The sequence below is a fragment of the Cavia porcellus genome, unplaced genomic scaffold, assembly GCF_034190915.1.
Source record: "Cavia porcellus strain 051 isolate PalLab524CR breed Dunkin Hartley unplaced genomic scaffold, mCavPor4.1 scaffold_11, whole genome shotgun sequence".
NCBI classification, from domain to species: Eukaryota; Metazoa; Chordata; class Mammalia; order Rodentia; family Caviidae; genus Cavia; species Cavia porcellus.
The window spans coordinates 35756816-35783407 of NW_026947494.1; the positions used below are offsets into that span (position 1 = coordinate 35756816).

A 26592-nucleotide genomic window follows, 5' to 3' on the forward strand; every position below is an offset into this window, starting at 1 on the left:
CTTATGTTTTTAGACTATTTTTCACACGTGATAAATTAGGTGTCTCTACCCTGTTGAATAGCTAATTCTATCTCCATGGTTTGTCATTCTTCTCTGTTGTATACTAGGCTCTAGTATGTACTTTGGATTTTACTAGGTGTGTTTTTCCCCTATTTGTTGATCTCAGTCTGCCTCCCAACCTAATATTGTATTATGTAAATACTGTGTTTATGCTAAGCATTTTCATCTTTTACAGCATAACTGTGATAATATATCAAAGGTTACACGTTAAATATGCTGCTAGGTGTAAGTTTCAGAATTAATAAGCTTTTGTCAAGTTAAGTAAATCACACTTTCTAGTTTACTGAATTAATTATAACTATCAATTAATTATTTTTTGGTTTTTTGAGACAGGGTGTCACAGAACTCACTATGTAGCCTAGCTTGGGCTTGAACTCTCAGCAATCTACCATGCCTGGCTGATTATAAATATTAAGTTATAAATAATTTTTGGTGTATTACAATAACCATTTTATCAATTCTTAAATATTAATGCAGTAGATTATATCAATAAATCTGACATTCAAGTATCCTTATACTTCTGATATAAACCTTACTTGAGTCAGATGAGTTACTGTATTTCAGATTTGTTACTATATTCTCTTTCTTTCTGAACTAAAGCATATATCGGTACACTTGCTTTTTATTTACATTAGTTAAAATAATTTCCAAATATATTTCTTTTAAAAGCTAAAAAGTCAAAGGTTCTCTTTTCCCTTTATTTAAAATATAATATACTGTAGATGTGCCTCAATTTACCGAAAATCTTAGGTCTAAACGTATTCAGCAAACTACCCTCCCGCACAGTGACCACTGACATGTGACTGATGGAGACCTAGGCCCCCAGCCCCACCCTCATGCTGGCCTGGGAAAAGGTGAAAATGCAAAATGTGCTGTGCAATTTCTACTGAATGAATATCGCTTTCATATATCAGGAAGTCAAAACAATCCCACTTCAAATCATCTTCATAGGAACTGCCTAATTATCTAGGAAAACGGATTGTCCGTTTTCTACATATTCAAGAATGTAAGCCTTAAGCTTCACCTTTTCCTGTTCCTAAGTTACCTGTCACTTTTATAAGCCATATGACCACCTCGGCTTCTCCCTGCCTTCTGAGGCTCTCTGGTAGGACATGGCTTTCCCTGTCCTCTCTGGTATGCATGTCCCTCCCCCATCTGTCTCTGAAGACAGCAGAAAGCTGCAGGGTTCATCCTTACACCCACGACCTCACGCACCCCTCAGCCAGCTTGTGCACGCCGCACCAGTCAGCATCAGTGTCTCACTTCACGTGTTTTACAAAATTTGACTTATTTTGATTGTCTTTTGAGATGATCTCTACTGGTCTCCTGGTTTTTACCGCATAGAACTTACTTAGACTATTTTGATCAACAGGAAATGTGGTCCATATTGTTCTTAGAAGCAGTATTTAGTTGAATTAGCCAAAACCTTTTGCCTTTTTTCCTCCCTAGCACTATATATTTATGCACCTAAAAAGTCCTTATTATATATTGCCTATTGGCTTTCTATTGTTTGAAGGTGTACGGGAATATGTCAGTGAGAAAAATGGGCAAACTCTTTGAGTTCACGTAATTAACATATGAGAGAGTAAAGAGTGAAAAATTAAGCGGAAGGATGGAGGAAAGAGCTGAGAATATAAAGAGATGAAGGCAGAGTTGTAAAATAAGCAGGTTAGGAGAATAAAAATCAAAAGTTTACATAAGAAATGATACATTTAAGATAAGCTACCAAACTCTCAAGGAAACTATTATATAATAAATTTAGTAAATTCGATACATGAGCCCTTTGTTCAAGGAAGAGGCTTGGAATGAAGCATTGATTTAAACATCATTTTACATATGTGCTGAAATCATGACATTCTAGCCTCCTAGGAAGGAATTGTAGATAGAGAAAAGAGAAGAAGAAAAGGATTTCTGTATGTACTTCAGCCATAAGTGATTAAAAAAGTGAAGAGGAGGCCGGGTATATAGCTCAGTGGCACCGTGCCCACCTGGCAAGCACGAGGTCATGAGTTCGATTCCTGGTACCAAAAAACGAGAAGAAAACTGAAGACAGTGTAACAGACTATGATAGCGCCCAGTGAAGTGGAAGAATTAATGGCGAATGATATCCAATATATAAAATTTAGATAGTGTTACAAAGAGTGATCTATTAGGGCAGTTGTTGACAGATCAAATAAGATGATTAAAAATTAAGCAATACAGTTAGTAATGTGGGAGTCATTGGTAATACCACAAAAGCTGTGCATTGAAGTTTAAATTTAACTTGAGCGGGTTTTTTAAAAATGGAAAACCATGAATTGGAGACAGAATTAGAAACAATGTTTTTCAAAAAGGTTTGATCAGGTGGAAGTAGAGAAATTGGCTCAAAGATGAAAGTGGTGGTGCACACCTATAATTCCAGCATGTGGGAGGCTGGGTAGGAGGAACACCACAAGTTCAAGACCAGCCTGAGCTGCACGGTGAGCCTCAGTTTCCAACAAACAAAAAAAGAGAAAACAGAAGAACCAAGAGAGAGAAAAATTGGATCAATAACTTCAGAGATTATAACCAGAATTGGAGAAGTTACTTTTTTGTGTATATTTTTTAACCAGAGAAAATTTTAGCATATGTTTAAGAAGAGTCTTGGCTTCCATTAAAAAAAAAAAAAAAGCCCTCCCTCATTATTTAAATGAAAATTTTGGTTTTTGTTTTTGTTTTTGTACCAGTGATCAAACTCATAACCTCGTGCTTGTCAGGCAGGCATTTATGCCACTGAGCTAAATCACTGGCCCCTAAATAAAAGTTTCAAAGCAATAATTTTTTTTACTTAACCTTTAGTGATAGTTTAGTTGCATAACAAATTCTGAGTTGATGATAATTTCTCTAACACACTGTTCATTTCTGGCATCTGTTGTTACTAAAGAAAAATATTCTAACACTCTGAGTATCTTAGTAGGTAGTTTTTTTTCTTTTATTTAAAATTCCTTTAAAGTTTTTATATATTCTGATGTATTCCAGTAAATGTACTTTTTGTTTATATTCCTCAGTAATTGTAGGCTTTTAATCTGGTTCCACAATTCATTCCTTAAGTTTCTAAAATTATCAGTAATAACTCTATTTCTTTGCAGTTAATTTAAATTCTTTCCTTCTATTATTGCTGTCAGATATGCTTTGGGGCTCGTAGCTGCTGTTGTACATCTTTCAGTACTATTATCTTGATATTTAAAAGTAAAATAAACGCTCTGTTGCAGTGGTTGGCACAAAGGAAAAAGTCCAAAGTATAAACTTCCAGTGCCACATTGGTCAGCAACTCTAGCACTGCTTATTTTAAACTTATTTTAAAATTAAACTATCTTTTCAGGCAGCTCTTCTCAAAAATGAAGAGAAAGATCAAAGCCTAGAGACAGGTTGATATCATCCATGCAAACCAAAGTGATTAAGTGTTCTTCATTTGCTATTCCTGCTTCTCCTTCATCTCTGGAGAATAATTATGATATTTTTCTTTTAAATATATGTATGAAAAGTAAAATGCAGGAACTCCAGAAAAGAAGAGAGTGCAGCAAAAATTAGGAGGAACTACCCAGATATCTCACAATGAATATTGCAAATCATATTCAACCTCACTAATTTTCAAATAATTGTAAAGTAAAGCAACAGCAAACCATTTTATTTATTAAACTACAAATAATAGAGGAAAAGAAAATTTTTTCTAACACTTGTAATTGAAGTGCTGTACTGGTCTGATCTGAATCTGAATTAGTACAGCTTGAAGGCAATTTGGTGATAGCAATGAAAATAATTTCATAAATGTTCCATGTTTTGTACAGCAAAATTGCTTCTGGGAACCAACCATGAAACAAGAAGTGGAAATACAGCAAATATTTCTTCCTTTTCTCCCATGAGATGTTTATCGTAACATCATTTATAATATAAAAGTACTAGAAGCAGCCTATATCAGTGACCTATGTACCTCTTGATCATCAAATTATAAGAGAATATTATATCTATGTAGACATGCACATGTATCACAAAGTTGCACATAAGGAAACCAACAAAGTTCTAGTTCTGATCTACTAAATTGATTTCTAGTCTTAAGACTAGATTGTGAGGTACAGCTGGAAAAGCACTGGCCTGAATGGTCACTAAGAGACATATGGTGGAATAGTAATTGATCCCACTATGAAATTTTGTTTTGTAGGTTTAGTTTGTTTTTGTCTTAAGGTGATTGGAGCAATATTATGCTTCTTAGGCCAGAAAGAAAGAGAATGCTTTCAGATAACTCTGTATAAAGATCATTTTCTGTAAGATATCAGATCTTTGTTGCTATGTCCAGCCATTCTCTCCCTCTCCCTCTCCTTCTGTCTCTGTCTCTGTCAGTCTTTCTTTCCCTCTTTAATTGCAGATCCTGCAGGGATTCTTTTGCCAAGTCCTCAAGCTGCTTCTCCTCTCCCTTGTAACTTCTTCAAGCTGGTAGGATTTGCCCAGGTTACCCAGCATCTCATTTAGAACATTTCCTACTGGCATTAATCAGCCTTCATCCTCATTCTAATCCGTTAATATTTGCTGAACCAGGTGATTTCACCTGAAAGAACAAAGAACTGCTAAAAGCACCATTTCCTCGAAAAACTAGTAACATATTTGGCAAAAAACTAATATAAAAACTAGTATGAGAGGCTCCAATGTTAATAGGACAGAAATCAAAAATCAAAAAAGTGACAACTTTTTATGTGGTATGTTTTCCATTTTTTTTAGAAATTTTATTTGAAAGTGAATCCATAATTTGTTTTACTATATATATTTTTAATGTCTACATAAATGTCTACATAAGCATGTATTATGCATTTATAATCAGAAAAATGTCTACATTTTCTCTGTGGGAAATGATCATTTTTCAGATAGTGCTGTGTACTCCCACTGTTGATTTAGCTCATCTTCTTGACATAAATCTGAATGCCTGTGTTTAAAATTCTATTTAAGCAGAAAGTCTCAAGTTTGTCATACTAGTATCATCTCAGAATACGTGGTTCAGTTGGATTGTAGGGAGTGGGTACAAAATGATATAGTCCAGGATCCTTTTGTTATAATCTTTCACTTTATTATTCTCTGAGTGTACTCACGATTTTTAGTTGATAAACCCTAACTGACTTGAGCTTTGGGAATATAGTTTAACATAAACTGAGACGGAACATTACTATTGTTCTATTAGACCAAACGAATATTTCTGACAGCGACTCTTATTCTTGTGAGCTTTAATAATGCTCTTAATAAAAACTATTCATATCATCCATGCTTTCCAGACATTTCTGATTTCAGCACACTAATACGATTTGTCTCTTGGAAAAGAAAATGGTATTTCTTAAGGATCATAAAAAATCTTACATTTGGGTATATTTTCTTTTTTTTGTGGGCATCAAGGGTTTCAGGTTACATCTTTACATAAGTCCTTATGCAATTCATTCTTGCTCCTCTTACGTTTGACCCTGAAAACATGAAAAGAAAAGATCTTCCTTTTGCAAGGATAAACCTTGTATAAAGAGATCTATGCTGTCTGGTCAGACAACCTCTAGCTTGTTGGTTCTTTGCCTGTGTATAAACCTCCATTATCTGATGGTATCTAACTTAATAATGAGCTACAGAGTTACTGATAGGTCTGGATTCCCTCATCCAAGTGTTGGGTGACCCAGCCCATCAGCATCTATTGGCAGCTGTAAAATATCACTTTTTTACTGAATCTCATGTTAATTTAAAGTAGAGAGAGTGGGTATTAGGGACAACTAGTAAATCTTAGTTAGAGATCATGATATTTATCCAATGAACAAGGGAAGTCATTTAAGTGTCTTGTTTAGAGGGATGTCACGATGGTAACTGTGTTTCCATTTCTGTGTGTGTATGAATAGTCTGATAAGAAACCACTTCTCAAATTGAAGTGAGAATGGTACTCAGATTTGGGTATTAACATTAAAGAGGATAAAGGAATGAAACATCAGAGATATGACATGGAATAAGACAGAACAGGGAGAGGAAGTGGAGGAGATCTTTGAGTAGCTCCTCTAATTTTCATTTGCATTGCAAACTCTAGAGACCAGGTATTTATGGGCTCCTGAAAATGTACTTCAGAGGTATCTCTCAGGCAACCAATTTCTATACATTCACACTATGATTTCAAAATGAATTAACCACAACTCAGAATCAGTGAAATTCTCAAATGTGTCATTATTAATAAATCATTCAAATGAGTTTTCTATTTGAGCTTCTTATAATAAAAGAATTTATATCTATTGAATGTCACAGAATGGTACATTGCATACAAACACATGAAAGCCAGCAAGGCAGATAGAGTCTCATAATCAGCAAAATAGCCTGTTAATTTTAGCAGCAGTCACAAATCATGTGTGTTGTCACCATTCTTCTTGGCACTAACAGTGTGGTGAGGACTATTGGTCACACACAGGAATGTTGGTCACATATTCCTGCAGGTATAGCAACTCAGTTCACACTTTCAGGAAAATGGCATGGTAGTTCTAACCATATGAGTAGCATATCAGAGATAATAACAAAGGCTCTGACCAAGGAAGAGTCCTTTCACTTCTTGAGTTGCTTATGTGTGAAATTCATTATGCATTTAATATTTTTGCATCTTCAGTTTGACTTGTGATCTCTTTTTCTGAGAAAAAAAAACTATAAGAAGGAAATTTAAAATAAACTGAAACCTCATTATCTAAGTGGTGCGAAATCCTGCTCAAATGACCAAAATAACCATAGTTGTCTCAGACTTTGTTGAGTTGGGACAAGGGCTTGAAGTAATTAAGATATAGAAGATACTAAGGGTTTTCTGGTCTACTACTTTAACGCCATTGATATAGAAAATGATGAGATGTTTGTAATAAAATTAAGTGTGCTAGAATTTCCAGCAAACACTGGCTTTTTATTCATTTGCTCATTTATCTTTTATTTAAAATATTTTCAATTTTCTGTTATCTGGAACACTGAACTACTTTAGCAAGACACAAGTGAACATGCACTTGTGAGACACTTCTGTTTTTATTCTTGCAAGAGGATTACAAGACCTGGATTCAGATAACCCGGTCTCTATTTTCAATCTTTCCAGATCCCTTTTTTTTTTTTTTTTTTTTTTTTTTTTTTTTTTTTTTTTTTTTTGCTTTAAGACTCATCCCTCTTTTCAGTAGAGCTGGCTGCCTCAGCTATAACAAATGTCATGAGACTCCAGCCTAGGCCTGGCCTTCATTTCAGCTGGCAGTACCCAAAGAAACACTGAGCAAAGATCAAAGAGATTTATCATGTGAGGCAATGGTCTGATGTGATTTAATCTACCAGGAGTTGTGGGCTAAGAGAGAGAGAGAGAGTGACAGACAGACAGACACACACACACACACACACAGAGAGAGAGAGAGAGAGAGAGAGAGAGAGAGAGAGAGAGAGAGAGAGAGAGAGAGAGAGAGAAAGAGAGAGAGCATATGATTGGTTTAGGAGCTTTTGCAAAGGTTATATATCAAAGCATCAAAACATAGAAGTTGGCGATTGAGAGAGCAAAGTGACAATCGATATACTTCATGGGATTCCACTTTCAATCCTACTCTCTCAGGTATATTTCATCCGATTGGTACGTTCTAATCTTGCATATATAGCTAAATGAAAGGAAGGAAATTAGAACAATTCTGATATAAAGCCTGGAGGAAATTATATGTAAACCCAGCCTCCACTTCAAGAATATCTGCAGGATTATTGGTTAGTATTGCTTTCCTTTATTTATTTTTGACTCTGATACACATGCTGATTATTGATTCTGCATCCAAATGTACTTACTTGCTTTTGTAATTTTAGATATAAATTTTTTAGTTATCTTGGATTTGGCATTTTCTTTTCTCATCCCACCTTATTCTTCTTTATTACCTGAATACTTTGCTTTCTCTTTACTTCCTTAAGCAATAATTTTTCTTCTAGTACTTTAGTTTATAAAATTTTCTTATTAGGAAAAGCCTTTGACTGCCTTCCTATCTTTATGATCACCTTCAGAATATAATTTGGTTTTCCAGAGTCTATTCTTTGAAGAAAGGCTTGGTTTCTGAGCATTTCTGTAGCAGATTCATTTTTTAAAGTCAACATAGATTAGAATTTGCATTCAGGAAACACTTCAGAGTTTTAATTCTGTTCAGTGTTCTGCATTTCAACAGTCAGTTGAAATTTACAAAAGTATTGTAAAAAGTATTGTTATGTGAGGCAATGGTCTTATGTGATTTAATCTACCAGGAGTTGTAGACAGAAGTGACACCATAATTGCAAATTTGTGTTATGTCTTCTTCTAAGGTTCCTAAACTCTGAAGGATGGTCAGAATTTTGAAGAAAATGAAAATATGACTTTATCCTCTTATTATTATAGCTATGCCTCCTTGCTGATTAATTACAATGCATTGAATTTCTTACTATATGCCTGATCAAAAACACCCCAGCTTGCCTGATATGATTGGCAACACCACTTACTCTGTCCCCTTAAAGCACTGAGGTGAACTCTCAGCAGAAGAGCATACTGCCATTCACCCCAAACACCCATTTTAAAACACTGCCCCAAAGTGTTCATGGTATCAGTCATTTAAAACTGGACATACTAGGCACTCTACTAGATATAGCAGACAGCAAGATGACCATCAAAACAGAGATGAGAAAATTACTAATCTTAATAAATCTGTGGTAGAGGTTTGTGTAGGCTGCACTGGAAGTAGGAGGAAGGGCATCAGACTTCTCATGGTGGAGAACAGGAATTATAAGATGCTTCTAAACTGAAGTCCCTTTGGGCTGAAGATTGGGGAAATGAGCAGCAAAGATAGATAACAGAGGAAGAGGGAAGAGGCAGAGAGATGAGACCTGTGAAGACCTAGAACTTTATGAGAAAATATCTCTATGGACAAAGCAAAGGAGAATTTTGAAGAAATGATGGAAGAAAAAAGGTAGAAGGAAATCAGAGATCATAGAGGTATAGATGTGCCTGATTGAGAATTTCTCATGTTACTACAGTTTTAAAGGTGGACTGCGTATCTGCTGATAATGAAAATCTCCAGTGTGCCATGATTGACAATGGATCTTTCAAAGTTCTAACAGGGTTAGAGAGTTAAGGTCCAACTCGATCTGGATGAGGGCTGTTTGTAAGTAAGCTCTTTTCTTGGATTCATCCAGACTCTTATCTCACTTCAAAGTGGCTAGGGGAATTCAACCCACACAAAGGATGGGGGCGTGCAGCAGCTGGAGCAGTCCAGAAGCTCTGAGTCATTTGTGCCCATTTGTTGTGATTTGTCTGTATTAAATGCCTAATGACAAACAATAATATGCATGATGGCACATTTGAGACTGGGGTAAGTACATCTTGTTTTTCCTTTAAGTGATTCTTGAAATTAGCCAAAGTGACAGTTCGAAAACAACCTAGAATGTTGGCCTAGGGCTGCTTGGCCATAATGTACTAAGGATTCTGATATGTAGCTCTTCATCTCTCTGCACTGCATTTACCAACATCCCATCTACAGAGCATGGGACCATTAGGCTGAGATGATTCTGGGGCAGTCAGCATCTCTAGGATTCTATAATCACAATTCCTCTGTCTCCCTTTCCTCCCTAGAATTCCTCCCCTCCCTGAGCCCAATCATCACTAGTCTCAGGCTTGGCTGCATTATGATTTACAGGGAAATCAGTAAACCCATTTGTTTTTAGACCAATTATCTGTTTATAAATCTAAACAAATAAACAAGAAAAATATTTTTCAAAGGGAAAAAATTATGATTCATGTTCTATCCTGTGTTGATAACAAAAGGAAACAGAATGTCATAGTATACCTCTTGTCAATTACTATTTTCCCCAATTTGGACATTTTTCCCATCCCTCCTAAAAAAGCAGAGTAAAGATGGGGCGGAGATTCTTTGAAAGTGGAGGGCAGGCCCAGAGAAAGCAGGCTGAACTGGGTGCAGATCCTGCCACAGATGAAGGAATAAGCAGAGTGATCACTTAGTACATTACTGTGACTTTCCTTACCTTTCTGGAATTCTCTAGCACATATACCTGCCAACTTCGTATTATTATATCCTCATATATATTATCCTCTGACTGCCTGTGGCCCAATCCTAAGCCTATCCTCTAAACCATAACAATCCTTTCCTGACCTTAAACTGTCTTCCCTAGATTCAGAAACTACAGGTAGTTGAAGATCTGAATATTCTTGGGGAAAGATCACCTAGAACCTCTGGTCTTCATTTTAACTTTCAACAAAACCTACATGGCCCAATTCACACCTAAGTAATATGCATCTGTTCACTCATCAAATGCTGCAGACCTCCTAGTAGGAGACACAGAGTGGAGATGAGAGTAAACAAAGTGGGCATAGGTTTTGCCTTCTGAAACTTGCAGATAGCAATGCAGAAATTCTGCAAGCAGTTTCATCATCTTTGGATTTTCATCTGCAGTGTATGTTGTACTAGAGGTTCTAAAAATCATGGTAGGCATAGAGCAGTGAACAGTTAATCTCAGAGAGAGAGAGAAAGAGACAGGATGACTCCATGACAGTGGTGGTGTTTGAATGTGATTTTGAAGGATAGCTAGATTGGTGATTTGTCTTAAGCAGTATACTTTAATGTAAAGGAAGATACACTATGAGGAAGGCTGCTGAAATTTTGGAGAAAAGACGAGGTAGTGAATTAAGATTGGAGGAGGAGGCACTGTGGTCCAGAGACAGTCCTGGAATGGACTTAAGATGATGAGTTAAGTGTAAAAGGAGTTGAAATAACCAGTGTCTAGATCAGGTAATTGGGTGGACCCTTATCTTGTTAAACAAGATTAGAAATAAAAGAGATGTCTGTTATCTGGGAACTGGAGGGAGGCAGGAAATGCCAATTTCACTTTGGACAGGTTTTTTGTTTGTTTGTTTGTTTTATGTCCATGCGCATCTAGACATATTATATCTCTGCATCTGAAACACCTCCTTTGGGTTCCATAGAATTTAGATGATGATGCTGTGTGTAAACTGTCCCCTGTGGATTCCCTATAGCTTTCCTTCCACATTTGAAAAATAAAGATTTCACTTGTAACATGGTCACAAGTGCTTGAAATGCTGTTTTATTCGTCACTCTTTGATGAGAAAACAGTGTTTTATTTCTGTTCTACAAATTGTGAAATAACTATCTTCACACAGATTATTGCGACAAAATTGTTTGTGTGTTGCTTTGTTGATATGTTCATTTGACTTCCTGGTAGGGGGCTGTCTCTATAAATCAGTAGTAGCTCAGGGTTTGGCTGAGTCTGTTGCTTCCAATTCTCTTCTACCAGCCAAATAATTTTAGTGAAATATGTCCATGTCATTCAATTACAATTTCCTGAGTTATGTTATGTCATGACGGGCCCTTAGGAGAACAAACATAAACCTGTGAGAATTAAGCATCCAATTCAGAACTGAAAAAGAAAAACTCTCCTGTGCCAATATTTGTAAGAACATGCTACAAAGATAGACTGGCCCTACTATAGGCTCCGTGTCCTTGTACTCTTTCTAATCTGTCATAAACTTCAACTTATTTTTGTTTTATCTTCCCATTCATACATTGCCTGCTTTTTATTTTGAATTTCTGGTTTATTTTGACTTGAATCAAAATGAAAAATAAAGCCAACAAGCAACAAAAGTAAAGCCAACAGGTGAAGTCAGGGTATTTTGGTTTTCATACTTTCTTTGGAATCATCTCATATTCATTTACATGTTCAAAAACTCACTTTATCAAAATCAAATTCCCAATCCTGCTTTATACTAGCCAAATGCAAAAGATGAACCAATACACAAGGATGCCATTTTTTTAATTTCCCGTTGCATTGTTGAATAACTTTATCTCTGCTGATTACTGTATTAGTTTTCCAAAAAGAGAGTGTACTTTGAACACAAGAAAAGATCCAGAAGATCATTTGGCAACTCTAGAGTTGGAACTGAATGACTTCAGGAATGGCATCATTAAACTGGCCATAAATAAGAGATTATTGGATCTCTTTCAGTATTGGGACATTCTTGTTTGCAGGTCAAAGTACCCTCATCTCAAGTAACTGAAGGAGACAAAACAATAAAGTGTTTACTATCCAATAGTTTCAGTGTCCTTTCTCCATTTTTTTCATTTGATTGGGCTAGATTATCATTAATGTCCCTTCTGGATTTGAATTTATACATAGTGCTTAAAAGTTCCTCTCCAGCAAGGTGTAGTGGTGGGTGTGCACCCGCAATCTCAGCATTCTGGGAAGCTGACACAGGAGGATTAAAAGTTTGAGTCCAGCCTGGGCAACTTACCAACTTAGTGAGACCCTGCCTCAGAATAAAAAATCCAGGGGGTGAAGGTGAGGGCTCTCTATAAGGACATTAGACACTTGATGTATTTCCATAGTGGCTGGGTGGTTATCTTTCCCAAAGATGTTTAGGAAGTCAACCTCAGGATCCATTATGGATTTTTAGAGATTTACTTTTCTATTGTTTTGTAGCAAATTATCACAGAGCTAATGGCTTAAAACACCATTCACTCTTATTTCACAGTTCGGTAGATGAGAGGTCTGGCTTGATTTCTCTGTGAAGATGACATCAAAGTGTCGCAAGGATTGCATTACCTTCTGCAGGCTTCTGCTTCCAAGATCTTTCAAGCCCTTGGCTGAGTTGGGCTGTTTGCCACTGTAGGACTGTGTGGCTCATTTCCCTGCTGCCTGTGGCTGGGGGTCAGTTTTCACACCTAGAATGCTGGGAGTCTGCATTGCCCTTGTGCTTTCTGTGTGATCCCTGAAGGAAGAACAGTGCAAGTTTCTCAGATTTCTAATCTCACTTTCTCTTTGTACCCATCTCACCAACAGACTTTCTCTTCTTTTAAAGGTAAATGATTGCATTGGTTCATCCATGTAACACAGGGTCATCTCTTCATTATAAATTAGCTGATTTGCACCTTAATTGTAAAGTCCCTTTCAGTAGTGCCTATGTTAACATTCAGTTGAATAACCGCAGATGTTCATCTTGGGGGCAACTCTTTACCAGGCACCTACCCAGATTCATGAGCAACACTTTGAAATATTGTCATATTCTTGAGTGATTGTATCTGTGGCTGGCTGATTTCACCTCTCCAATGCATTTTTTTTGCAGTTTAATAAGTTAATACTTTTGGATCCTACTTTCATATCCAACTTTTCAATCACCTCATGTAGATGATGGTGTGTTGCAAAAAAAAACCACATTTATTTGTTGGTTGAACTGAGGAAGTTGGTATTTTTCCCCCTATTTAACTAAGGGATACTGATTTGGTCAGATGAGCTCTATTAACACAAACTTTAAAACCATAGTATATTTGGTCTACTTTCAACAAATTATTTTTCAAACCCAATTTTACTTTATAACAATATAAGAAACTTTTTAAAGAGGACTGAGCATTGAAGCCAGGGCCTTTTCACTGAGTTCATCCTCAGCACCGATCTATGTATTTACTTAGAGATGAATCTTGCCAAGTTACTCAGTTGCCCAGATTGGATTCAAACTTGTGTTTCTCCTGTCTCGGCTTCCCACAGTACTGGAGTTATAGATATGTGTTTATAACTAGCGTTAGGGAAAAAATTTTAGGCATATCTGGCTTTCGGAAAAAAGTTTTTAAAGATTGGTACCCAGTTCTGCCACAGAGATTCTGATTTCTCTATGGTAAAGTCCAGGCATTTTTTTTAAAAATGTTTCACATGTCATTCTGATATGCTGGAAAGGCTGTGAAGAATTGAAATGCTCCAAATGTTCTATTTTGGAGACAAAAAAGCCAAAGATCAGAGACATGCTTCACCTACATTGCTTTAAGTAGATCTGGTACTAGACTTCAGAGGTCTGTGCCACAAACAAAAGGTTGACAGCTTAATTGTGTTTGGAGTTCAATGCTTAATAATTATCCATAAAATGAGAGTTCTGAAATATAAAACACAAGACGTTTCTTGCCTCAGTACCAAGAATATTTCTTTCAGGATATTAAGAAACAATTGGACCTTGCAACATGACTGCTTAACGGTCTCCGCTCAGAAGTTTGCCTCATAAGTCATAATAAACACAGGTGCGCTCTGCACTAGCCAAGGAGCTGATCACATGAGCCTCCACAACCTCTGTCTTCCAGAGTTGCACAGTCTAGTACATTACCTGCTAACAACATATGGTTATTGAGTGTTTTAATGGGGCTAGTCCCAAGTGAGATATGCTAGAGTGTAAAAATATGCACCAGGTTCAAAGGTACAGGATCAAAAAAGTACAAAATATCTCACTAATACAGTGTACTTTTTTGTAGAATGGAATATTTTTAAAATCTTATAATTTAATTAATTACTTTTTAAAATGGTCACAAGAAAATTTAAAACTGTATATGTGACTGGAATTTGTGGCTTGTATTGTATTGTTATTAGACAGCACTATTCTAGAGGGTATTTTCTATTGAATGGTACAAACCCACCTCCTGTGAAATGAAAAATGAAGTGGTACTTTGTAAGTCTCGTAGAGATTGGATGTGATGTTGATCTACCCTGTCTGTGTTCACCATCTATCTAGCAGCCACTCATTCTGGCCAAATGCACTTCTTTCTGTTTTTACGTAAAGGCTTAATGGAGTCAAGGCACTGCTTCTGGGTCACGGAGAGAGTGCACTGCATGGCTCCTAAACAGTATACTCAAAAGTAGACTGGGTTCTCTTGGATGGACATCCTGAAGAACAGAGATAAATCTTGTATTCCATGAGCGGGACAATGCTTGAAGAAACTGCTGCATCAGCATTAGTGAGTTATCACTATCAGCATTCACGAATTCCCACTTCTGCTGACAGGCCTTGAGCACTAGAAGTATTATGATGTTTACCTCCCTCTCTCATTCAAATCCCAATTTTACTTTTTCTTCTTTTCTTTCCCTCCCTAATTTTCTTTGTGAATACACTGCCACCCCGGTCAAGTGTTTAGTCTGCTTAATTTGCTGTGCAAAAAGCAGGAAACACAAAGTCAGGCCAATTCCAGCACAATTCCAAACCCAGAAATATCCTCTTTGTGAGTTTGGGAGATTCACTTGATCTCTCTAAACTCCTCTGAATTTCCACTTTCTTGTTTGTAATATGAGGTTTTCTCTTACAGTGCCTGTGTGAAGGCCGAGTGAAATAAGATGCCTGGCATACTTATTCCCTGGCCAGATTTTTGGAGGCATCTCCTCTACCACAAACCTAAAACTAGTTGTTAAAGATGAAATAGGAAGTGAGACATAGTTACTGCCCCAGTTTAGCAGCAGCTGGAAGAACAGAAAGACAAAGAGCCTCGTAGCATCAGGATGCAGTAGCTCTCAGTTAATGCAACTATTTCACAACACCTACAGGATTTGGCTTATCAAAGAGTTATGGAATAGTCTTCAGGCATGAAGCTAAAGCCCACTGTGATTAAATGGCCATCCTAGTCACCAGATTAGGAAATGTTGGGTTGGCATTGGGACAGGAGATTGAGGACTCTTTTAGTAATGATTTTCCCAGGAGATCACATTGCTTCACTCTTGGGGGTTTCCCAAATTGTTTACAAAAAAAAAAAAAAAGAAGAAGAAGAAGAAGAAGAACCGTACCATCTTGTACTTGGTTAAAATAAGGGTTTCTCTCAAATTTTGCCCTGTATGCTATCATAACTCTCTCAGGTTGCCTTTCTGTTATAACTTCAAAGAAGTCAGGCATGTATGCATTTTCTTTAAGACATAAAAACAATTTGAGACACTAGGACTTGTTATATTAATCATCATCAGATTACTATCTCATCAAGATAACATGCATTTTGTTTGAGGATTTCACTCCTTATGAACTTGTAAACTTGCCTCTCATAGCCTGTTAATCTCCTCTTACATTAGGTAAAACAAAGAACATTTTCCTCTTACAGTGACAACAGAAATGCCATCTTCAAACTTGTTTAAAGAGTGTTTACCATATTGTACAAGATCTGTTGTAGTTTTTAAAATCAGAATTTATTTTTTAATTAAGTTTATTAGTACAATTTGGATATACATAGAGATCACATTCATACTAGGGAATTTGCACCTGTACTTGATTTTTCCCCATTCCCATACCCTATCTTCAACCCCTCTTTCCCTCCTTATTTACAAAAGCTATGTTCCCATTTTTGCTTTTATTTTGGTGGGGGGAGGGATTTCCTGGGGATTAAACTCATGACCTCGGGCTTGCCAGGCAGGCACTCATGCTGCTGAGCTAAATCCCCAGCCCCTCCCTCTATTTTTCTTTCTTTTCTTGTTTTTTTTTTTTTCTTTTACCTTCCTTTCTTTCCCCCTTCCCCTTCCCTACTTTCCCTTTCCATTTGAACTTCCAAATAAAGCACTTAACGAAAAAAAGTGAGAAAATAGAAAGCCAGTAAAGGTTTTGTGTCTCAAATTCTGTTTTGGAAAAATAATTCGGTTGATACCATAGCATACGGTAAGATACAAGAAGAAACATACAGTTCACATAAGCAACTATGTAACTAGTTTTCTCTTCCACCTAAGAATCACATCAGCATTTTGAATGCATGAATGCACCAAATGAATCAGATTGGGTGAGCCAAGGACTATTACAGGCATGACTATTGTGGTGAGACATTGCAGAGTGCTAACTGGATCCTACTGAACTAAACAGAGTGCTCCTGCCTTATGAAGTTCTTCTCTGAACTAGATAGCCATGCATACAAGCAGTAGCATCAAGTAGCTGACTCCTGACTCCTTCTTTCAATCCACAAGAGAAAGAGTTGGAGACTCAGATTCCTATAACCAAGCTGTCTTTTCTGAGTTCTTCTAGAAGAATTGTAGCTTCAAGCCAAGTCTCTTATTTTTGGACTTTCACGTGTTTAATGTTCTAATGATAGAAATTCACGATTCACAAGACAGATGATTTGAACCAAATAATAAAACAATTTTTCTTGAAAAATGAGGTAGTGATTGATAGGAAATTATCCCCTAGAGTATTATCCACCCATTAGAGGTCCACAAAAAAGATGTGCAATGCCTAAGCAGCTAAGCACAAAAGGGCAGAATTCCTGTCTTAACCTAAAAGACACACACTGCATTATGATGGGCACCTCCACTTCTCTGAATCCTCATATGATGTAGCTGCTTGACTTAGGAATAGAGGGCTGCATATTGTTGCTGCCCAGTAGCATACTTACCAATTGCTTTACCAACTATGTAGAATTCTATTTCATGATATATAAATGAAGGCTACATTCGTAATCTACCCCATGGGGACTTTAAACATAGTTGAGTTTGTACTACTACCCAAAATACTCTAATAATTATAATAACTAACTTGTTAGAAACATGCAGAGTGCATGAAAATGCTTTGAAAAAATTACTTCACCTAATCCTGATTTTTCTGTGCAAAGCAGCCAGTATGATCATCTGCCTGTTAGAGATGAGCAAACAGAAGCTTAGTAAAACCCCAGGATTCAAGCATAGGTTTCTCTGTGTCCAGAGCACATTCACTTGAGAAGTAAGCTCACCCTTTCCTCAATGAAGTCAAAGTAGTAGCTGTGAGATAAGCTGATGGCAATGTCTGCAGACGTGAAGAAGTTAATCTCAATGATCATTAGTTAAGTGTAATCTGTTGATAGTAGATCATATGCCATCATATGAAGTCAGGTGTCCAGGGTTCATTATGCAGCACTGTCTCTTACATTTTTGCATCAGTAGATTTAATCTTTGTACTTGATACCTTGTGTAGAACATTGATAGCATTATTCACTTCTTCAGTCAATGATGTGCTAGATTCATTTCATTCTGGCTTCACATTGGTTGTTTAACATTAGCTTTAGTCAAGGTATTTATGTAGTTGGAAAATGCATCAAATCATGGCCCTTATTTAATTCCAAAGAGATAGTTACTAAGTGTTCACTAAGACATCATCTATGGCTCAAGAGAGGCATCATGCCAATAGTCAGACTTCTAGAGTTAAACAAATGCACATTGGATATTCCCCTAAAGCTCTGAAAATACAATTGCACCTTTTAAATCACCAGAGTCTTCAGTGAATCTTCTGTCGCCATCATGCTGCATTTGAAACAGTCTCTTACAATCTACTTATAATTAGTTCATTTGTCATTAGAAATAAAATTATTTATTTACTGATTTTGCTACAGAAATATGCTTACTGTTATGACAATGCTAGCATAACAGCTTAATGTTTGGAATGCAGATACAAGCATCCACACTATAAAATGTGTAGTCAATGCTGTCAAATAGAAATCAATCCATACATGTAATTTAAAATTTTCAGCTGATCACATTTTTGTAAATAGGAAGAAACGGAATATTAATTTTCCTAATATATTGTACTAACAATCAAGTTAGTATTCAATGCAATCAATGCAAACACTGAGATATTTTGCATTCTTTTTCATTCATAACAATCCTTCAAAATCTAAAGATATTTTATACTTGTTGCATGTCTCAATTTAGTTACTAAATTTTCATCAAACATCTTTTAGAGTTCATAAAATATACTGCAGAGACAGTGAATTCACATAATCAACCTGCTCCAAATATGTTGAATTAAAATAACTAATCATGATAAAACTTAAAATGGATTTAACTTATCAGTAACATTAGTTATGTTTCAAGTATGCGCTAGCCACATATAACTAGTGATAATTGAACTCACCAACATAAATGCAATCCATATATGCCTTGTTTGAGAAAAATGGAGACCTAAATGTCCAGTGTTAATTAGAATACTAATTAGAGTGTTAATTATAGCATTCCCAGATGACATTTATGTGCACTTTATAATAAATATCTTACACTTTCAAAATTCCCATTCCACTTTCCCCATTGGATTACAAAGAAGAGCAATCTCTACAAATTCCAATCATGTTGTGCGTAATTATGCTCAGTCCACATTGTTCTGCATATATAGCATTGATACTATAAAGTTATTATGCAGTTGAAAAATTTCTATCATCTACTGGTGGGGTAATACTGTAGTATAATGTATTGTTCATGTTTATGGTGCTAGATAAGCCTGCCATAAATAAACCAGTACTGCTAGTTGTATAAAAGTATAATACAATTGTGTACAGTAAATAATATTTGATAATGCCAATAAAAGACTGTTGCTGTGCTATACATTTATCATTACTTTAGAGTATGTTCTATTTATGGAAGACAGTATGCTATGTTGCATTTGCAGCAGTTGCACACAAAGCGTATTTGCTGGATATCTTGATTGAATCTTTTCCTCCTGTACTTGATTTAATATTCTGTAGTTTTGTTCATCATGACTTAGACTACAGTGTGTGTGTGTGTGTGTGTCCATACATACCTAGGCCACATCTAACCCTTAGGGGTCATATCACACACACACACACACACACACACACACACACACACACACACACACATTCACTGTATAATCTGGGTGGATAAGTGTACTCTGTAATGTTCAAATGCCAAAAATGCCTAGTTACGCATTTCTCAGAACTTTCTCCACTGTTAAGCAATGCATTACTATAGTTAAATGGGGAAGGAGAAGGCTTTGTAGACCTTCTTTTCTCATTAATAGGCAGTAGATAAATTTTGGATCTGGTCCGTTTTCAAATGATTACTAGAATAAAAAAGCAGATAATAACATGGACTGTAGATGCAAACTGTCCAAATAAATGTCTGGTGTTAATTAGAATAAATAATTTCAGATACCATTTTGGATTAGTTTCTTCCTTTTTCGGTGCTGAGTTCTTAGAAAAGCTTCACCAGGATATAAATTAATCCCATTTTGCAATATTTCATCAGTAATCAACACAAGCATAGAATGTTTACACTTACTGAGTTACCTACCTGAAGTCTTGGTTTTGCAATTTAAATGATTCTGATTCCTCTGGAATGTTCAAAATTAGCTCTTGTTTTTTCAGTATCAGAAAAGCCAGATCAGCAAAACAATTTGAACTTACTCGGTATTTTTTATTAATTCAGACACAATTTCAGTGTTCTTTTTGACTGCACTAATGAGACCTCAGGCTCCTAAATCTATAATATAATTCCTTCTATATATTACTATGCTTACATCACACTTCTAAATATGCTTTTTCCCCCTGAAGATATCATTTATTAGAAAATACAATTCAAAAGAAAGTAGAAGATACAAGGAGTTTGGAAAGTGGGTACAGTACAGATCTCTTCAATTCAGAGGCATAGAGGGTCAAAATACAGTGAGCTACAGGCCAAAAGCCAGTAACTTTGATCCATATATAGGGGAATGAAACTCCTGACCTACTATGTCTGGTATGACTTGTGTTCTCTAAAATCAAAGAATGAATTTTAGGAACAATGGAGGTTAAGAGTAAAATATATTTATTGAGAGAAAGAAAGCTTCTGGTTGCCCTAAATGTGCTTTTGACCACTTTCATTTTGAGTATTTGATAGAAATCACAGGGTGATTTTGTGCTGTGGCTCCTTTTGTTTTTGCTAAATTGCCAACAAGATAAGCATATTTCTCCTATATGTTTATGTTTTTATTTTTTGGACTTTTTGAGACAGGATCTCACTGTGCAGTTCAGGTTGGCCTTGAGCTTACTTTGTAGCCCAGGCTGGTCTCAAACTCACAATGATCCACCTGCCTCAGCCTCCTGAGTTCTGAGATTACAGGTGTAAGCCGCCTTACCTGGCTTCCCCTGTATGTTTATATAGTCATTAAAGGATTGTGTGGGGATTTTTCACAAAATAGCTTGACCATATTAAATTCACCTAGTGTCATGTGAATGCAACTATCTCTTGGATTCATTTGTGACTTCTCTCTTTTTTTAATCTTTGTCCTCATACCATCAGCTTCCTACTAGACATGTTTGACATTTCGAGAAATTATGTAAATCCTTCATGAGTCAAGTGTCCAAAAGAGTCATATGACCTTCTACTCCGCCTAAACAGCTCAGATCCTCAACTCCTTATTTCAGCTGACGGCTCTACTTTTCAGGTATAACAGATACTAAGTTATTTGTGATAACGTGCCTTTTCTTAGAATATTGTATACCCAGTCATGACTAAATCTTCACAATATGTCCCCGTGAAATTAACTAGAGGCAGAGATGAAGACTTAACCTAAGAAAAAGCCATTTATGTACATTTTCTATTTCAAAACCCTCACCTTGTTTCTGATTAATGAGGTAAGAATGATGTTTTAGTTTGGTTCTGACTTGCCAATCTAATTTTGTCACCTTTACTCATAATTCTGAACCTTTTCCTCTATTCATTAGACTCCTTAGAATATGCCCTAAACATGCTTGGGAGTCATCCCCACACTAGGACATTCGCATTGAGCTTGTGCCTCTCCAAGTTCACCACGCCTTTCTCCCTTCCTAACCCATCACAAACTTATGTGTCACTTAGGTCTATCCAAGTCCTTTGTTCAGTGGCTTATTACCCCTACTTTTATTTTCCATTTTTAGATATGCTCCTCTTTTCAAGTTGCTTGTACTAATTCTTAGAATCAAGATCCATGATTGTGATTACCTTATTCATTTGCATTGTGTTTTGCACAGTGCTAGTAGACACTAATAGTTTGAGAAATGCCTGTTAATTTTAAATTAAAAAGAATTAAATCAATTTCTTTCTTTGCCTGGAGTTGGTTACATCATGTTGAAAAAAATGCCACATCTAACCTCTATCTTTTCTTACGTGTTTATGGTCTGCTCCATAGCCATGGAATGAAAGTCAATACATCATAAACCTAATTATATAGTTTGAAGTCCCCCTCTGTTGGGTAATCTACAGCATTAAACTCATGCCAAGTGGATTGCACTGGTTTTAAACTATCTGTCTTGAGAAATGGGGAAGCAGGCAAAATGCCTCAGGCATTGAAAATGGAAATGGTGTGAGTGTCACTATAGAAGAAGAGAAGCTCCTTTGTCCCTTTTTGCTAAATACTTGCCAGGAAACTGTAGCCAAAAACTGGGCAAGTGTCATAGATGCTTAGAGAAGGCTGTTCCCTAGAAAATTATTGCAAGCCAAAAATCCCAGTAGAATAAATTTGGTAGATTATTCTGAACAGTGGCTACCTCTACCTATATTGTAAGTAGCCTCTTATATGACAACACCTTAAGAGGACTCTTATACCTTGTGGCTAATGAATATATGTGAAATCTGAGTATGTGGGCAAAAAAGGGCTTGGGGAAGAATCTCTTTCTGATGTTTGTCACTTCATTGGTAAGGTTAAATTCAAGTATGCATGGGCACTCTATCCTCTACTAAGGGCATTCTATTTTGTCTAGAACTTAAAAAGGATCTTCTCATTCAGAAAATGTGTATGGGGCTTGGTAAAGCTGATGGAGGCAACATACAATGAAATTGAATAAAATATCTTTTAGCCTGGGTCATAAGATGGCACTACAAACAGTTCTCCAAGGGAATATTATAAAGGGAGCTTCTTCTGGAGTCATAGCCACTGGACCAATAGTGGTAGAAGAAAAGAGGGGATTAGATTCTAAGAAAGAAATTAGCTTTTAATGAATCCAACTGTATTTCTTTATTGTCTTCCTGATCTACTCTCAGTTGCATTCTTACGCAGTACTGCTGTGATCCACATAGCAGTGAACGGTCATACAAACCGATTTCTGGTTAATTTTGCTTTGATCTGATTGTTTTGTGAGATAGAATGAGGTATGTGTGGCTTGGAAAGGAATTTTCATTTATTTGGGAGGCCTGAGGCTCATTTGCAAGCAACGGCTTTCAAAACCTTGGGACTTTAGAGGTTTACCTACTTTCTTCCGAAGCACTAGTTCTTTCTCACTGGCCTCTGCCAGGTGTCTTTAAGATGTCTGAAAAGGTGGCTTCTAAAACAAAGAAAGCACTCTTGTGTGAAATGCAAACATTTTCATATCCTTACTTAGTTGGGAAGCAAAGCAAGACTGAAAATTGGATATTCACTGTTAGAACCTGGTATCAGGATAGCATATGCCACTGAAAGACTCATCAACTTAAAACAATTTGTTTAAGCTTTCTATGTATTTCTGCCGAAGCTTTAAACTATGATTTCCTAAGCTATACCTCAGAAATAAAAGGCACAAGAACAGAAACTCAGCTCTTCACCTTAGCAAAGTAGATGATGATGCAAGGCGATTGGTCCAGGGCCTTCCAGGTTAAGAATAAAAAACATACATGTAGTAATAACTGACATTCAGATTCATTGAAATTCCCCAGTTAACAAAGTGCATTCATCTGCATTTTCACACTTGATTTCCACCAATGATTCCAAGAAGTATTGTTTGAGGGGGTCTCATACATGTGTGTGTACACATGGATGTGCAGACACAGAGGATATTTGCTTCGTAGAGAGGTATGCTGTCTTAAGTAAGACTATTTTAAAAATAGCAAATTATATATGTAACAAAAGTATTGATAAGTTGTCTGCTGTCTAGAAATTAAAGTATAGAATGTTAAATGTTTTATACCTATTCAGAATTACACAGCCATTGTCAGAGGACCATGACTGTAAGCCCATGGAAACATTCTTGTCCATCATTTCAGCCTAACTAGGAATAACACGAAGGACTATTTTATTTGTGTCAAATTTGATAATAAAAATGAGGCCAATAGAGGCCCTGAAGGGTGGTGGGGTGGTTAGGTATGCCTCGGTTCCCTGTAAATGGTACAGTTTCGTGGAATACTGCAGCTAAGCTTTGGCACTGGTTGTGAGATGCTGCAGGAGCTTTACAAGGGCAGCATGCTGAGTTCATCTTCAGCCAGCCCAAATTTTTCTTTATGAGATTCTGGGACACTTTCACTGTTTTGTTTTGATTGGCTTTATTTTGTTTTATTTTGCTTGGTTTTATTCTCTTAAAATAAAAAATTTAAGATATATATATATACATATATATATTTTTTTTTTCTGGGACATAGATGTCATGACTTATTCTTTGCAGAGACACTTACTTCCTCCAGATAAAAGTGCGTACTCACCCAAGCTGAAGGGCTCAAAGTTTGACAACACTTTGAATTCCAAATAACTAGCAAGGCCATAACTAATCCCTCTTGGTGTCAGAGGTGTTCCCATTTCTAGAACTTTGCCCATTGCCCCCAGGAAATAAAATTTTAAAAACCCGCAAAGCCCCAGTCACTGACTTACTTGTTTGTTTATGTTTGCTTCTCACCTTTTCTCTGTTTCCCTTCTCTTACCTCTCCTTGATAAAGCTCATAGCAGTGTTTCCAGTGCTAAGTGCCCTCCTTTGATCCCTGGGAGATAGATTTAGACATGTTACTATTACTTTGTTTTTCCTTTTAGGGCCTGTCCAGCTCAAAACCCAGTGTTTGGTGATACCACTGAACTACTTTTTTTTTCTGTTTCCAGATCACATTAAAGCAGTCCACGTTGGTGCTGTTGTTCAAGCAATGTGAGGGGGTCATTTGCTATGAGGTGGTTCTCTGACTGCCAGCCAGGATATAAAAAATCTCTACTATCTATGCTATTTCCTGAAGCAAGCACTCACAGAAAGTAGAACTTAACTACAACTCGCTGTTTGTGCTCATGAAAAGTATAACCATATGAAACTCTGGGGCAAATGGACAACTTACTAGGATTCCTTCTAGAACAGGCATGGTAATACATTCATGGCTTAGCCAGTTTAAAGACTATTTCTTGATTATAATGATCTGTTTTCCATTGCTTGGCTTCATCTTATTCTTTTTGAATTGCAGGTCCCACAGCTATGGATCTTTGGCAGCTGCTGTTGACCTTGGCAGTGGTAGGCTCAAGCAATGCTTTTGTTGGGAGAGAGGGTGAGTTCTGCTTCTTTATTCCCATCCTATCCTAGTGTTATTAAAAAACACTGAATTTGGTTAAAGCAAAGTTTTGTATTAGTTAATTAAGCAATGAAAATTTTAGGTAGCAGCAAATGGGAAACATCTCCACTTTAAACTCATAAACTTTATAAGAGAACATTTTGTGGATGTTTTAGCAAGAATACAATAGTCAGCTTTGGCATTCAGTATTTTCACATCAAAAATAAATACTATGTAGCATGCTGAGGGCATTTTTGTTGAAAGCAAGCCAGGTCCTTGGTCCTCAGCTCTGGGAAAGTTTTTGAAATTACACTGAAGGGTTATTAACCTACTGATCATTCAGCTCATCTGTGACTAAGGATATCATGGTCTTTTTCCAGAGTTTAGAATTTAGTCTGTTTAATTGTATTCTGAGAGAGAAAATTGCAGGTTTCAAATGAATTTCACCTCTCACTCTCTGATTGGCATTTGGCTGAGTCTGAGGGAAAAGACACCTGAAACAGTCGAATGATATACCCAGAAGCCATGAGATTCTTCAGCCATCTCTATCATTTGCCTTTCTTTTTTATACTCTTCTTCTAGTAAAGAAGTCACAATATTTCAAACTTACATAGAAGAAACAACAGAATCCAGGAAGAATAATGAAAAGGACACATTTTTTTAATCAGAAAGAAATCCTTGATTTTTCTACTTGCCTGAACTTCAGTTGAGGACAGGATCATTCTATGATGTGGAATTAAGGTGTTTCTTGTAAAGTAACTGACTCCGATATTCACCGCCCAATTGATACTGGAAAACACTTTAACAGCAGACTTAGTGCCTTAAGATGTCTTCCCTAACTTCTAGCCAAAGTGAGCTGCTGAGGAGCTGCAGAGTAATTTAGAAAACAAAGGGGATAAAATATGTCATTTATCTCTTAAAGCGATTCAACAATATTTATAAAAAAGAAGTAGAATTGTTTGAAATACTTTGGGCCTCTCTGGTGAGTAATGTCAACATTATGCAAGTCAAACATGGAGAGAATTGCAGACTCCGTTTCAGCAGCTTTTCCCATGGCTTGTTTTGGAGCCTGATTCTGAGCCAAAGAATTACAGCTGAGATTCTCTACTGTTCCAAAGTCATGGTGACTTAAGCTCTCCTATCTTCACTAAGATGACTTTCACTCCACAGGGCAAGGCTTGAAGAATTCAAAGACCTGTGAAATGGCAAGTAAGGCATAAGAATCTTTAAGAAAATTAAAACGTGTCCTGAGATTAAAGCTAACATTACATTTAGGCCCAGAAAATCTGCAGAGACACTGTATTTTAACTATTTAAACATTTTAGCAGAAGTTTGACTTCATAAGAAGAGTACAGAAAGACATATATCATTATACATTTTCCTAAAAAAGTTAATTCTGTTGTGTATATTTAAGATACACCCATATGTTAAATGATACATGTACATAATAAGACAGTTATGTTTTATGATGAAGTAAATTAACATAGTCGTTATCTTATACAGATACATCACACCAGGGCAAGAGCAACCATAATCTGGTAATTTAGCAAAAATCTTAAATTTGATAAGTTACTATTAACTATAACTCAGATGATGTACTTTAGCTCACTGGACTTGTTCATCTTACATATTTGCTACTTTGTATCCTTTGACTTAAATTTCCCTCTGGTCTTCTTCCATTTCTTTGCCAGTAACCCCTGTTTTTTCTCTCTGTATCTGACTCTGTTGTTAGATTCCACACAGAAATAAGTAATATTGTCTTTCTTTGTG

The 26592-nt window shown here is 36.4% G+C and overlaps 1 protein-coding gene across 8 annotated transcripts in view; it reads left to right on the plus strand.

Moving 5' to 3' along the window:
- Ghr (growth hormone receptor) overlaps positions 1-26592 on the plus strand; it is a 260632-nt gene that overhangs the window by 91297 nt on the left and 142743 nt on the right. For 4 of the 8 annotated variants that reach the window (XM_013152805.3, XM_063257860.1, XM_063257861.1 and 1 more), the window contains exon 2: positions 24739-24819. In XM_013152805.3, the coding sequence (XP_013008259.1) occupies positions 24750-24819 (70 nt within the window). In that variant the 5' untranslated portion in view covers positions 24739-24749. 8 annotated transcript variants of the gene reach the window in all.